Genomic DNA, 14,095 nt, shown 5'->3' with positions numbered 1-14,095 from the left:
GCAATTTACTTATTACAACACCAACTGTCAAAACCAAACAACATCAAAGCTCACTTTATAGATGAGTCTAGTTTGAGTAAATTTTCTTCGCTCAATTTTGAAGGCATCGTGGGTGGTGTTGAGGTTGTTCTCTTGCGCCTTTTTAATTGCTGTTTCTTCTCCAATTTGGCTCCATTTATGAAAGATAGTAAATTGTTTCTTCTCCTCACACCTTCATTGATCCAAAATTCGCTCCGATAGATTTCCCAACCTTCTCTGATATCAACATTAAACACTCTGGCATTCAACAACAACTTCACGTCCGTCACTCCTATACGGGGTTGACATTGCGATTGGCAAGTGACTAGAAAAACTTCAATCTTTGAGTCTTTATTTTGTATGGAACTAGGCGATACCCTGTGGAATACCTCCAATGCAAAATTAACCACAAGGAGTGAAAACTCTCGTATTAAGTCCGTCATTTTATCAGCAAGCGGCGTTTTAATTTTTACTAATCTCACATTCAACTGTCTCAACCCTTTATTTGTTGAGGATAAAAACTTCCTTGGAAGAACGATAGTTTTTTGATATTCTCCTGATAAGTGATACAATAATAAGGTGATTACTGTTGAAATCAATAAGAACTTCAAAATCAATCTAGCAGTACCCGTTGAGGAAACAGCCGCATCCAAAATAAACAAATGATGGGCCAATCCAGCAATAATTGAACACAATATTGCCAAAAAGATCAAGTATTTTCGTCTCATTGCTCTTTGTTGTATTACCTGCTCTCTCAAACTTTCCTCTAATATTAACATGTTTCTGAAAACTTTTCCTGATGGTGGCATTGAAGTGTAACCAGTTCCTGACTTCTCTATTGATCTATGAGATTTTTCGCTTGGTTCCTTAGACCTCCTTCGTATCTTTCCACGCAGTTTGCTTGTACGTTTGCTTGGAGTGTCATCAGCACTTGGTGACATAACTCTTCTTAGTGGAGAAGACGTTCGTGAAGATGTAGAGCTTCTTTTGCGCTTTGGTGTTTCATCAACAGCAAAAGTAGGTTTTAGATTCGCCTCAGAATCCAAGTCTCTGCTTGGTGTAATTCCATTTCGAGTCTCAACTTTATCAATATTGACAATATTTATCTCATCTTCATCCACTACCTCATCCTCGTCAGAGCTTTGACTTCTTGCTAATTTTTTCAATTGGCTTCGAATATCTCTTCCCGATTTAAAGTCGTCGTTTTGCAAATCTAATGAGCTTTGAGACGCAATGTCATCAGAGTCTGAATATACCACGAAATCGTTGTAACTGTTTGAAGGTAAATTGTGCAAATGTGAAATTGTCAAACGCGGGGATTTTGGCTCCTCGGGCAGAGAAACAGGACTCGTATTTGATGACTCTGGACTGTAGTTTCCCATGACATCAGGAGTATCTAATAAACTCGAGCTTGACTGATTATGTACAAGTTTTGAGCTGTTGCGCTTGTCAGACGGATTTGATAGGGTGGCCGAATTATCTGTTGCTATTACAGATTCGTGGTGTTCCATGTCTGGAATTTCTTGGTTATTGTATCAAAAGAGCGTCAAGATAGTATTGTATCGTCTTCAACAGCTCTGCCGTGTTAGCTCAGTACTGTATACCAACCTTGTGTTGTAATTGTTTATTAACAATCTTTGATATCTTATGCAGAGACCAAAACTTTTTCTCTTGGATCGATTTTGTCAGATTTTCTGAGAATAACAAAGACCTTATAATTTCCCCTGTAATTTGCCAACGCTGTGGACATCAATTGAGGCTGCTTATCCTAAATAGATTTATCAAATGTCTTCATTGAAACAATTGAAAGAGAATTTTGTTTCAGATTTGACGGGGGGATCGATTGAGGAAATTTATTTGGTGACATCGGTGGCATTAACATCATATTTAGCATACAAGTTCATCAAGGATTCAATCATTCAATTGCCTTTGGTTTATGACTATGTGATTAATGTACTAACTATACTAACAGCCATTACAATCTATAGCAACAATCCAACATTCCTACATTACTCAATATTCCTTCCATCTTTGCTCGTCTATTTATTAAACCATTACACAACTGAAAACAAACAAAGGCACCACCATCGACAATCGAATAAAACAAATGATACACTTTTGACTAGAAAACAGTTTCTCACTGCTTATAGGTCACACATGTTGATCATCACCAATTTAGCTATATTGGCAGTTGATTTTAAAATTTTCCCTAGGAGATTCGCAAAAGTAGAAACATGGGGCACATCAATGATGGATTTGGGAGTGGGGTCTTTTGTATATTCAATGGGATTAGTAAATTCGAGGCAATTGATTAAAGCGCATTCTCAGTATAAGTTCAGCTGGAAAGCCTACTTGAAAATTATCAAACAAAGTACGACTAAGGCATTCCCTTTGTTAGTATTGGGCTTCGCCAGATTCGTCAGTGTGAAGCAACTAGAGTATCAAGAACATGTTACTGAGTATGGTATTCACTGGAATTTTTTCATAACTTTAGGATTGTTGCCTGTTTTATTAGGAGTCTTGGACCCATTTCTCACCATTTTACCGAGGGTAGTGGTTGCATTTATATTTATCGCATTAAATGAGTTATTATTGAAGAGGACTAATGTGCTTCAGGTCATTTTGTCTGGCGAAAACAGAATGAATAACTTCATAACAATGAACAAGGAAGGTATCTACTCATTTTTGGGATACTTTACTATATTCATCTTTGGTCAATCATTTGGATCGTTTGTTTTAACTGAATATCCTACCAGGAATAACTTGATTTCCATAAGTAAAACTAAAGCATTCCGGAAAAACTCCAATCTTATAACAGTAACCACCACACAGGGCTTGATCATAGCCACTGTGTTTTATCAAGCATTGTTCACTATTGTTAATAATTCCAACTATTTCACAAGCATTTCAAGAAGGTTGGCCAATGCATCGTACGTTTTGTGGGTGGTATCCTACAATGCTACATTCTTGTTGGGGTATAACTTAATAGACAGATTGTTACCGGTGCAAACTAAAGTAGCTTCAAATTTATTAGAGGGAGTTAATAATAACGGGTTGCTCGCATTTTTGTTGGGCAATCTCTTGACCGGATTGATAAATATGCTAATCAACACATTAGAAGTATCTAATACGGTCGCATTTTTGATTTTAATCGGATATAGTGCTGCGTGGATATCCATAGTGGTCATATTGAATCACAAGCACATTTATATCAAGCTATAAAGCAATGGAATAGGGTGTTGCAAATTTCATATGTAAGGATATAGCTGATAAAAGTTACCTTCTAGCATGTATAGATGTATGGGGCATAAAATTTACTTACAACTAAACCAATTCCATGCAAACCGGAGAGCTCCTTGTTACATTGTGCAATCTCTACGATAGCTTGTAGTCTCGTATAGTTGTGAATGACATGCTCAGGATAAGGAATGGAAGGAAAAAAAAGAGGAAGCAAAAAAGAAAAAAGGTAGTCACAGGTACGAATAAAAAGAAAATAACTAAGCGATTCACAGCAATACCGCAACGCAATACCATTACTATTAGCTGTTATTGCTGACCTAACCTACATTTTATAACTACACTAGAACCCTCCAATATGGCATCCGACGCTAAATCCGACTCACCATCTTCAATATCCTCAAATGCCTCAGCCTCCGCTTCATCTTCCTCAAGTTCTCATTCATGGACGTCTTTCCTCAAGTCAATTGCGTCTTTTAATGGTGATTTGTCTTCATTAACTGCGCCACCCTTTATATTATCACCAACATCACTTGTGGAATATTCTCAATATTGGGCCGAGCATCCAGATTTATTTGTTGCAGCAAATAAGTTGACTGTTTCTGAGGATGCAGAAGCATCAACCGTTGATGCCATAAACTTGAAAAGAGCTATCGCAGTTACTAAGTGGTTTATTTCTACATTGAAATCTCAATATTGCTCAAGAAACGAAAGCATGGGAAGTGAAAAGAAGCCGTTGAATCCTTTTTTGGGGGAGGTTTTTGTCGGGAAGTGGGATAATGAAGAGTTGGGCGAGACGATCTTGTTGAGTGAGCAAGTTAGCCATCACCCACCTGTAACTGCATACGCCATTAAAAATGCTAAGAACAATGTCATGTTGCAAGGATATAATGGTATCACATCCAAGATTTCTGCTACTTCCATAAACATTAAACAATATGGACATGCGCTTTTAGATTACAATGATTTGAAAGAAAGCTACTTGATCACTTTGCCTCCTTTACATATTGAAGGATTAATTACTGCTGCTCCTTTTGTTGAGTTGGAGGGAACCTCATATATACAAGCTTCCAATGGTTACTTCACAGTTATAGAATACAGTGGAAGAGGTTGGGTTTCAGGAAAGAAGAACACCTTTAAGGCAAGAATATACCGCGACGCTTTTTCTAGCTCATCAAAGGAAAATGCTTTGGTTACAATACAAGGGCAATGGTCAGGAAAGTCGTATATCGACAAGGGATCAGCAACTCCTACCTCCAAGACTGGTGAGTTGTTTTATGATGCTAATGCATTGAAAGCTGTGCCTTTGAGCGTTAAGCCCATTGAAGAACAAAAAGACTTTGAATCTAGAAGAGCATGGGAAAAGGTTGCCGAAGCAATTAGAAAGCTGGATTACAATTTGATTGCTGAAGAAAAGTCCAAGATTGAAAATGAGCAAAGAGAGTTAAGAAAGAAGGAAAAGGAAACCGGATCCAAATGGCAAACTAGATGGTTTGATGTAGTTGATTACAACAACCGATCAGAGGACACCAACTTGACTCCACCTGATGATTTCATTAATTTAACCAATCAAGCTAATTTGTCAATCCACAATGTACCTCTGGGCTCATTGAAAAAATCGAAATACGATCACGGGGATGCAAAGCATTGGAGATTTGTTCCCGCAAAATTTGAAAGGGATGACATAAAGATCTAGGATGCTTGTGTTGTGTATAGGCTAAGTTCTAAAGAGTGTAGACCTGTTGATTTGAAGTGTTTTATTTGTACCCCGTTGCGCATCCATAAATAAAGGATTTCCGTCCGAGTTGTTGTTCTCTTCAAAAGCCGAATGACTTACGTAATCTCGACGTTCAATTTTATGCAAGTGTTTTCCGAAAAAGAAAAAATCAGTTCATCTCTCTCCTTTATCGCTAATGACTGTGACAATTAGCTTTGTAAATCCTCCTCAATGTCGCATTGTTAAAAGTATAAATAGGAAAGTTGCCAGCTGCAACTTACTAATTTTATTGGACTTCTTGCATTCCACAATTGTTTCTAGTCAAGGTGTTTTATTTCAAGCGATACGCACTCGCCACCGTTGTTATTGTTCTATTAAACATCCAGTTCTATCCAGTATTGAAATCGGCAGTTGCCAAGTTTTTCCCCACAATGAATTCATCGTCTAGCCATACGATTGTAGTGGGTTCAGGACTTGCGGGACTAACTACAACGTTGCAATTAATTTCCCAAAATCATAAAGTTACCTTAATTGAAAAAACGGCCAAATTGGGTGGGAATTCAATCAAAGCTTCATCGGGGATTAATGGAGTGCCTACAATATATCAGAAAAACGAGGATTCCGTGGAAGCGTTTAAACAAGATACACTCAAGTCAGGAAAGGGTTTGTGTAATACTGGTTTAGTTAATGAATTAACTTCTCGATCACGCGATGCCATTGAATGGTTGACTCAAGACTTAAAGATTGATCTTTCACTGGTTACGCAACTAGGCGGTCATTCATTTGCCAGGACCCATAAAGGAGCAGGCAAATTACCACCTGGGTTTGCAATAGTTCTGGCTTTAATTAAGCGTATTGAAGAAATTCAAGCAAACAACCCTGAGATATTAACTATACTCATGAACAGCCGTTTGGTGAAAATTTTATCAGGGGATGGTAAAGTCAATGGTGTTCAATATCAAGATGAAAGTTCCACTGATCTCAGGACTGAATTTGGCGATGGCATAGTGTTGGCTACTGGTGGATTTTCAGCTGATACACAAAATCTTGAATCTTCATTACTCAAACAATATCGACCCGATTTGCTTAAATTTCCATCATCCAACGGTGAACAAACAACTGGAGATGGCCAGAAAGTCGCTTTGCGCGATATCGATGCTCATTTGATTCAAATGGATCAAATTCAAGTCCACCCTACTGGATTTATTAAATTGGACAATGTTGGATCTCAATGGAAATTCCTTTGTGGAGAGCTTATGCGTGGTATTGGAGGTATTTTGTTATCACCAAATGGCAAGAGATTTGTTAACGAATTGACTACAAGAGATATTGTTACTGATGCGGTTATACAAAATTGTCAAATCAAGCAAGAAAATGAATTGGGATTACCTGTTGGGACATATGTTTCCGTTCTTGTCGTTAGCGGCGACGACTACTCTAAAGCGGCGAATCATATTGATTTCTATGCTTCACAAGGATTGTTGCAAAAGGGAGGTGTCGGAGATTTATTGAAGTTGTTGCAAAAAATAAATTCTGAAAATGTTAAACAAACTACCGCCAACTTGAAGCAAACACTTGATGAATATGGTAATGTTGTTAGAACCAAGGACGATCATTTAGGTAGAACTGTATTTGGAAGTGCAATATCTTCAGAATTTTATTTCGGGTTGACAACGCCAGTCTTACATTTTGCTATGGGTGGAATTGAAGTTGATTCAAGTGCCCATGTAATCAATTCTCAAGGTCAAGTCATTCCAAACTTGTATGCTGTTGGTGAGGTTAGTGCTGGTGTCCACGGTGCAAACAGACTCGGTGGCAGTTCCTTGTTGGAATGTGTAGTTTTTGGCAAGATAGTTAGTCAAGATATCTTGAATAAATAGTCTTTCTACACAGGTGTACTACAAAATACACGGTTATATCGTTCGACATTTATCAATATTTATATATAAATGCTTTTTATATTAACACCAAGTCATTAACTATAAAGTTACACACTTCTTCATTCTCTCTCTCCTTATATACCTGAGCGGATAGAGTGTATTGTATTATGTTCGACACCCAGTTCATTCAGTTATAATATGTAAAAAATTTGTAGGTTTTAGTTTTGATTTTGAGACCCCTTTCAATATATATGGTTTGTTGTATATGTTCATGTTTTATCCTAACAATCAAGCTTTTTATCCAATAATTTGCTTAGATGTTTGATGGGTACAACATAATTCTAACTGAAGCACCGAAAGTCTTTGGTGGCAAGTTCTTTTTAAAGTTAGCTCTGACTAAACCATTGTTACCGTGGGTTCTAGCAATTTTACCCCAGATAACTCTGATTTTAGAACCTCTGATTTCCTTTTGAGCTCTGTAAACGTAAGCGATTCTTTTACCCAAGTAGAATTTGGCATCTTGTGGAGAACCAACACCTTCAATTTGAATCAATGAAACCTTTGGGTTGGTGACATTTTTGGATCTTTGGTATGAGATGTGTTTACCTTTAACGTATACTAGAAGAAGAAGTTAGTATTTTGTTTGGAGTAAATGGGAAAGCGTTATTCGAGTGTTGAGACACACAAGTATTTGATTCGTGGAAACTCCGAGAAGCATGGAAAGCAGATGACAAGTCGTCGTTCGACTTCCCTGTCAAGTTCATGCTGTCGATTTCTTGACTAATATGAATACATTTGAGTATTTTCCAAGTCTTCCATTGCATTCCATTCGATGGAATAACGGGTATACAATTGTTCAAACGTTCCTGATCACTTCCAAATAACGCATGCCATCCCATTTATATATTTGACCTTCGATTCAAAAACATACATCTGTGTGATTCAGCCATTGTTGATGTAATATAGGTTGAGGTTGATAAACTCTATTGACTAAGTGAAAATTTGAAGACACAAGTTTTTTTTTTCTTCTGGTTTAGCGTTACACCAAAGGTTAGTATGCATTATGTAATGTGCACGTCACCGATTATGTAATTATCAAACTCATAGATACCAGAGAAATAATGTATTTTTCTTTCTGCTATTAATATGAGGTGGTAGCTTTGACAAACTATTATGAAGTAGTTTTGAGCCCTATACTAATGCACGTGCAAAACCCTTGTCTGATTAGTCACACTATATTTACATGTGAATTCAGATTCGGAATGTTGTGATGGACCATCCCTTGCAATCACCTGAAGGTTGGAACTAGTGTTTAAAGTAGACTACCAACCCCCTATTGCCTTGTGCTTGTAATTGTAGGTTATTAGAGCTTGATACTTCCGGCGAAGTTTTGGTTGCAAAGGCAAAGGAGCTGCCATCGTAGATGCAAGTAAGAACCTTAGAGTCTGTCTTGACAATATTATGAGACATAGATGTACTACTGAGCTTAACTGCTCTTCAACAGGCTAATTATTAGAGGTCGTTTAATGCCGTTGCTTCAAAAACGAGATGCCCCTTATAGAGGACCAAGGGAGTAACTAAGCTAATCTGGTATCTACACAATCACGGAGAATATTTTTGGCTTTACTGATTGCTCAAAGATGGCAATGAGAAGGAACTATCGTAATTGTTTTAGAGCATGTGAATAATGCAGAATTAAATCCCACATTCCAATCATTGGAGGGCACCACCAGTAGAAGTTGTACTAAGTATAGATTCGATAACGGTTGACTAATCATAACTGAACCACAATCACAAATTTAAACTCTATTATTGCTTTCCAACTATTGGTTTTGGTGAGCCCAATACACTCTCTTATGCAATTTTTCCATATTCCATTTCCTCGCAAATCTCTATCGACTTTACTCTAGCGAATGACGAATGGCGCACAAAAAAACTGAATGCAACAAATTTGGAATCATATGTCATCGCGAATTTTGACATTCATATTTGCTTTATATTTATAACCGAAATTAACGCAAAGTTACTACTCAATTGGTATCAATTACGCTTGAGGTTGCTTTTCAATTGAAGGACACACATAGGTATCAAAATACAGTGTCGGGTGTTTCACATTTTTATCTCAAAGAGTTTAACTTTACTGCAGAGACCGACAAGACATTATCGAGACTGTTTCTGTGGAGTATTACTGAATTTTAACGAGGGAACAACGAATAAAGCGCAATTGAACTAAACTGCATTTACATTTCAAATTTTAACAAAAACTGACGATGCTGAATCAACCAGAAATACATTACGCTTCATCATCAAATGCGCCTGTACTGGTCACGACCATTGAGAATCCACAGCAACAATCTTCATCGCAAGTACAAAATCAATCTGAACAACATTCCTTACCACATCATCATCACCACCACCACCATCATCATGTACATCCACACCACCGTCATCACCACCATCATATAGTTGACAATCCAAACCATCATCACCATCATCATCTTGAACATAATAACAACTCGCCGAGTCAAGCCCCTACCAGTAATGAACAACAGCAGTTGCAGCAAGTAAATATACAGAGGAATGCTTCTGGTGAGAAGTACAAACTCAGCACCACGGAATTTCCGGCTCCACTGAACAAGCGAAATAAACCACAACTAAACACTGAACCAATTAAATCAATAATTGAAGAGTTTTTCCCCAATAGACGCTTCATTGGTACAATTATTTACAATCCTACCACGACGTGGGAAACGCTTCAAACTCGCACACTATATGGACTAAAGCCATCACTTATTTCAAGATTTGATGAGATCAAAAAGGCTTATAAACAACAAACTAAGTTCAATAATCTACCTACGCGATATATTCCAGTTATACCACCCTTACCACAAGAATACATTAATAGTGTGATTGAAATCAAAATACCATTCAGATATATTGTCGAGTTTAAACAAGATTTGAGCAATGGAATTGTTAGTAGAGAACTATGGGGTGGAGCAAGTGGTGTTTATACCGATGATTCTGATATTTTGCAAGTTTTATTACATATCGGATTTTTCAATGATTCTATTGATTTAAGTGTTTGGAATAAGAAATGGACAATGGATGATATTTTGAGACCCATCAACGCGTTAAATCAGGCTTCAAAGGATTCATCAATGGGGGTAAACAAGAACGATTTAGTAATTAATGAAACTGAACCACAGAAACAAACGAATGATAGTAACTCAAATGACGCCAATACTATTCCTCAGTCGGTTGATAAAGATATATTTGGTGATTTATCAGTTCAAGTTCTTCTTCTTCCTTCACTACCATCATATCATGGCTTTTTCGCCAATGGAATAAACTCTCGGTCATGGAACTTAGCTCAATCAACAAACAATCAACATTCAGGATTGAGTTATGTTGTATATAACATCAAATGGGAAGAAAGGGGTTCATATCTACAAGACAAAGCTCTTATGCGAGCAGTTGAATTGGAAAATGAAGTAGATTATGAATTGAATCATGAGTTGATGAGAGAAAAAGGCGGATGGAATTTCGATTACGATACGTATACTAGGATAAAAGGGGTTATGAAAGGATGAAAGTGTGGTGTATACAAAAATTTAGGAAGAGAAATTTGTAGTTAATAAACGGATGAGATTATCATGGGGTGTAGTAGTGTTTCTATTCGAGGGTGACGAGGTAGCTATGTTTGCTTTGTTATGGATTTTCTGAGACTAATATTCATAACGTAGCTTTATAGGTAGTATTCTTAATATAGTTCTGGATGTACCTTTGGTCAAAAGTAGATTATTTTTCGCAACACAAGTTTCACGTGACTCATTTGATAAGATATAATTAAGGGTATTGTGATGATAGATACTGAGAGATGGAGGTTTGAGCTTTTTCTTTTCGATTCCAGACTTTATTTATTACTTTTAATTTGTACTTTTTAATCTGTCATAATATCTTAATACTTTAATAGATTAATAACTATCAGCTTATTTACTTACCTTTCTTACTAGTCAATCACTTAGTTTACACATCAACTAAACTTTTGGTCAATTCTGTAGGGCGGTTTTAATTTCTAAATTTCTTTTTTTAAGATTAACCGCCCTCGGATTATTGTTAATAATACCCTCATCTTTAATCAACGCTAGTAATTATTGCCTATTTTAAACTACACAGTTTATTGCATATGGATTTTCATTGATTCTCCTCATCCATTTATTCACTTCTTCCCTAGTCTTTGCAGCTGAATACTTTTGTCGAATAAATTATTTAAAAAAAATCGGTTATTTTCACTTCTCCTCCTCACACTTATTTGACTCAACAATTTTTTTTGGTTTAGTTTTGACAGTGCACAGAAATGGTAACTGTTGCTGCTACAACCATGATGAGTAGTGAAAGTCAAAGTATAACTGATACACATAAATCAAAACTATCTACATTTGCTAAGTTAAGAAAGTCACAATCTACACCCAAACTACGAGGGGACAAGAGGAATCCAAGGACCAGTTATCATCACCCCATTACTTCTTACACGACAATCAATAGTCCTACTTCAAATACTCCAACACCCACTTCATCTACAGTTACCACAGCACCTGTGTCTGTTATACCGTCAACCAGAGCGACTACACCATTACCAAAAGGAAAAGTGTCCAGCTCAAAATCTACAAAAAGTTCTACAGCAGCAGCAACTACATCTTCATCTTCACAGGGATTTCTCAAGAAAATCTCTCACGAGTGGCATTCATTTATACATCGATTAAAGTCAATATCAGAGGATGTGTTTACTGTTGATAGTTTGATTGATGATTTGTTTGTTGATGATGAATCAGATGAGCATATGTCATTTGATAAATTGGTTAGAGCATCAAAAGGGTACAATACAACTGAAGAAAAATTTTTACAAGATTATAAAAAATACAAGAGCTTGGATAAGATGTATGATCATTATAATGGTACCCATAGTAACAATAGTAACCCCAACCATAATAATGGCGCTATTGTCTCTCATAGTCAAGGATTGAATAATCACGACGTCGGTAGTTCAACTACAGTTGTATCTGATCAAACTAGTTTCAATGTGCGCACAACTTTACAAGATATTATACGACATCATCAGGCACAGTTTCAAAATATAAATGAAGTTACACTGGAGTGTGAAGAAGAAGAGGAGGAAGAGGAAGAAGAAGCGTTGGATAGTATCACAGCAACAGGATCCTCTTCTGATACCCATGATGCACCACAGTATAATGATATTGATTTTACAATACTACGTAAAGAATTTGAAAATATGCTAGCATCCACCACCACTAAAGTGCCCTGTGACTCAACAAAACTGAGTCTGCACGCATTACACCCACTAGCACCACCACCAGCACCATCATCATCATCATCATCAACATCTAGACCTTCATCACAACTGTTGATACTGCCACAACCACAGGACATAAATGTTGGTACAATATTATGGAACTATCGTCGTCGTAAATGGCTTTATTGTCCTGACCCCGCAAAAGCAGATTTACGAGTTAAACAGACATCAATATCGCATATCCCTAAGGACTCATATTACAAGATTTATTCCTCTTTGGTTAATGAGAATAGAGTATTGAAAAAAGATAAACATATAAATTTACGCGATTTAATCAAGGTTGTTCATGTGGGGTGGATTGAAGAAAAGAAATGGGAGCCATAAACATTAAACAGGGGTAGTATTCAGTTCTTTCGTGATATAGCATTTAATATTTGTAAAAAATTTTGCATCTATTCTTGGTCTAAACTACAGAGTGAGTCTTCCTTTCTTAGTAGTCTTCTTGCCGACCTTTTCAATTGTAATGTAAAGGGAAGCAAAGCTCATGTTAATCTCGTTCATTTTTCAATTTCAACGTGTGTTCCAATATCCTCAAATCTTGATCGATCAATTCACATCTTTTTTGTAAACCAAGTCTGGCAACACTACTCCTTCTTTCAAATTCACTACGTCCAACGTTGCGTCTATCGTCACTATCACCACTAATACCACCTATTTCTGTATCTATATCATCAAGATTAACGACTTCATTCATTGCATCAAACCTCTTTCTGCATCCCTGACTGATTTTCGTAACTTTTTGTTTCACTTTCATCATATTATAATAACTACTACTTATTTCATCATTTAATTGATGATCAATATTGTTATTTAGTTGATGTATGGTGGTGATTTTATCTAGTAAGTTACTTTTAGTAGTTAGTGGATCGGAATTGGAATTGGATAATATTAAATGATTGGTTATTGTATGTAGTTGTTTAATATAAGTTGCTGATTGTTTTAAATCTTGTTGTTGGGTTTGTTTAGCTTGTTGTAGGATGTTTGTGTGTGGTGTAGCTGGTGTTTGGTCTGAAGGTGGATTTGGTTGATTTGAATTCGATGATACCATTGGAAATAGAAATGGCGGTAGATATTGTACTAGATGCCGAGTGAAGTTGCTGTGAAGTACTTGGTGATTCCTTAAACAGATGTTATGGTAGTTATCAGTTTTTGTTTTTTTATCTCGGCTAACTTTGCGCGGGGAGATAAGAGAGACGATCAACCAACAGAGTAAGCATGAGAAAACTTATCCATTGCATTTCCTATTTAACACGGAGAGAGATCTTAGTACATGTGTGGGCTACAATATCTGTTAAATCAATACAGAGCATGCAATCCTTGAATTTTACGATGTAGTTTGAAAAGAATTTTTCTCTCAATTTTTTAAATAGATTTTGCAACCAAAAAAAAGATAACAAAAGTTGTCCACTGTATCAAACATTCATTTCCTCTTCTACTAGAACTACAAATTAAGAATCGTGGAAGAAATTGACTTTGACATAGAGAGACCCGAATGATTATGATATCAACTGATTGGCGAAAGGAGTCTACTTTACCAATCATCCATATTTCAATCAAGGAATGCAAGACACAGTAATGGCTTTGTTGCCTCTCTTATAGACACCGCATGTCTTAAGGACATCTGTTAAATATATAAGGCGCGACTCTAGAAATCACTAGCTCCTAGTTTCTTTGATAGTGGTTGTGGTTGTTGTGTACTACGTATATGGGAGCTACCTGAAAACTATGATTAAGGTGATTAGGGCTTAGACCTAATAAGCGTTTATGAAGGTACTGAAGCTACCAATATGAATTATATGCAGTACATTAAAACTCTCAATTTTGTGTAATTGTTATCACATAGTTTAGTTACCAAAGAATAAGAGCGAGAGT

At 36.6% G+C, this 14,095-nt stretch overlaps 8 protein-coding genes across 8 annotated transcripts; 5 read left to right on the top strand and 3 right to left on the bottom strand. All coding sequences in view use genetic code 12, as the record gives it.

The window, feature by feature from the left end:
• Positions 1-50: 50 nt before the first annotated feature.
• Positions 51-1,529, bottom strand: CORT_0A08760 (Spo7 protein; the record flags this gene model as incomplete). The annotated part of the gene is made up of 1 exon (XM_003866651.1): positions 51-1,529. The coding sequence occupies one exon, from the start codon at positions 1,527-1,529 to the stop codon at positions 51-53; it is 1,479 nt and encodes a 492-aa protein (XP_003866699.1).
• Positions 1,530-1,803: 274 nt separating this feature from the next.
• CORT_0A08750 (Gwt1 protein) lies at positions 1,804-3,240 on the top strand (the record flags this gene model as incomplete). The annotated part of the gene is made up of 1 exon (XM_003866650.1): positions 1,804-3,240. The coding sequence occupies one exon, from the start codon at positions 1,804-1,806 to the stop codon at positions 3,238-3,240; it is 1,437 nt and encodes a 478-aa protein (XP_003866698.1).
• Positions 3,241-3,613: 373 nt separating this feature from the next.
• CORT_0A08740 (Kes1 protein) lies at positions 3,614-4,951 on the top strand (the record flags this gene model as incomplete). Its single annotated transcript, XM_003866649.1, has 1 exon — positions 3,614-4,951. One exon carries the CDS (start codon positions 3,614-3,616, stop codon positions 4,949-4,951), a length of 1,338 nt encoding a protein of 445 aa, XP_003866697.1.
• A 452-nt stretch (positions 4,952-5,403) lies between these two features.
• CORT_0A08730 (Osm1 flavoprotein subunit of fumarate reductase) lies at positions 5,404-6,852 on the top strand (the record flags this gene model as incomplete). Its single annotated transcript, XM_003866648.1, has 1 exon — positions 5,404-6,852. One exon carries the CDS (start codon positions 5,404-5,406, stop codon positions 6,850-6,852), a length of 1,449 nt encoding a protein of 482 aa, XP_003866696.1.
• Positions 6,853-7,165: 313 nt separating this feature from the next.
• Positions 7,166-7,802, bottom strand: CORT_0A08720 (Rpl33a protein; the record flags this gene model as incomplete). The annotated part of the gene is made up of 2 exons (XM_003866647.1): positions 7,166-7,470; positions 7,784-7,802. 2 exons carry the CDS (start codon positions 7,800-7,802, stop codon positions 7,166-7,168), a joined length of 324 nt encoding a protein of 107 aa, XP_003866695.1.
• Positions 7,803-9,122: 1,320 nt separating this feature from the next.
• Positions 9,123-10,442, top strand: CORT_0A08710 (Rxt3 transcriptional repressor; the record flags this gene model as incomplete). The annotated part of the gene is made up of 1 exon (XM_003866646.1): positions 9,123-10,442. The coding sequence occupies one exon, from the start codon at positions 9,123-9,125 to the stop codon at positions 10,440-10,442; it is 1,320 nt and encodes a 439-aa protein (XP_003866694.1).
• Positions 10,443-11,209: 767 nt separating this feature from the next.
• CORT_0A08700 (hypothetical protein) lies at positions 11,210-12,547 on the top strand (the record flags this gene model as incomplete). The annotated part of the gene is made up of 1 exon (XM_003866645.1): positions 11,210-12,547. One exon carries the CDS (start codon positions 11,210-11,212, stop codon positions 12,545-12,547), a length of 1,338 nt encoding a protein of 445 aa, XP_003866693.1.
• A 163-nt stretch (positions 12,548-12,710) lies between these two features.
• On the bottom strand, positions 12,711-13,271 carry CORT_0A08690 (hypothetical protein; the record flags this gene model as incomplete). Its single annotated transcript, XM_003866644.1, has 1 exon — positions 12,711-13,271. The coding sequence occupies one exon, from the start codon at positions 13,269-13,271 to the stop codon at positions 12,711-12,713; it is 561 nt and encodes a 186-aa protein (XP_003866692.1).
• Positions 13,272-14,095: the final 824 nt, after the last annotated feature.

The sequence above is a fragment of the Candida orthopsilosis genome (genome assembly GCF_000315875.1).
Source record: "Candida orthopsilosis Co 90-125, chromosome 1 draft sequence".
Taxonomy (NCBI): Eukaryota; Fungi; Ascomycota; class Pichiomycetes; order Serinales; family Debaryomycetaceae; genus Lodderomyces; species Lodderomyces orthopsilosis.
Note: the sequence above shows the minus strand (reverse complement) of the source record. Positions and strands in the feature narration are given on the sequence as shown.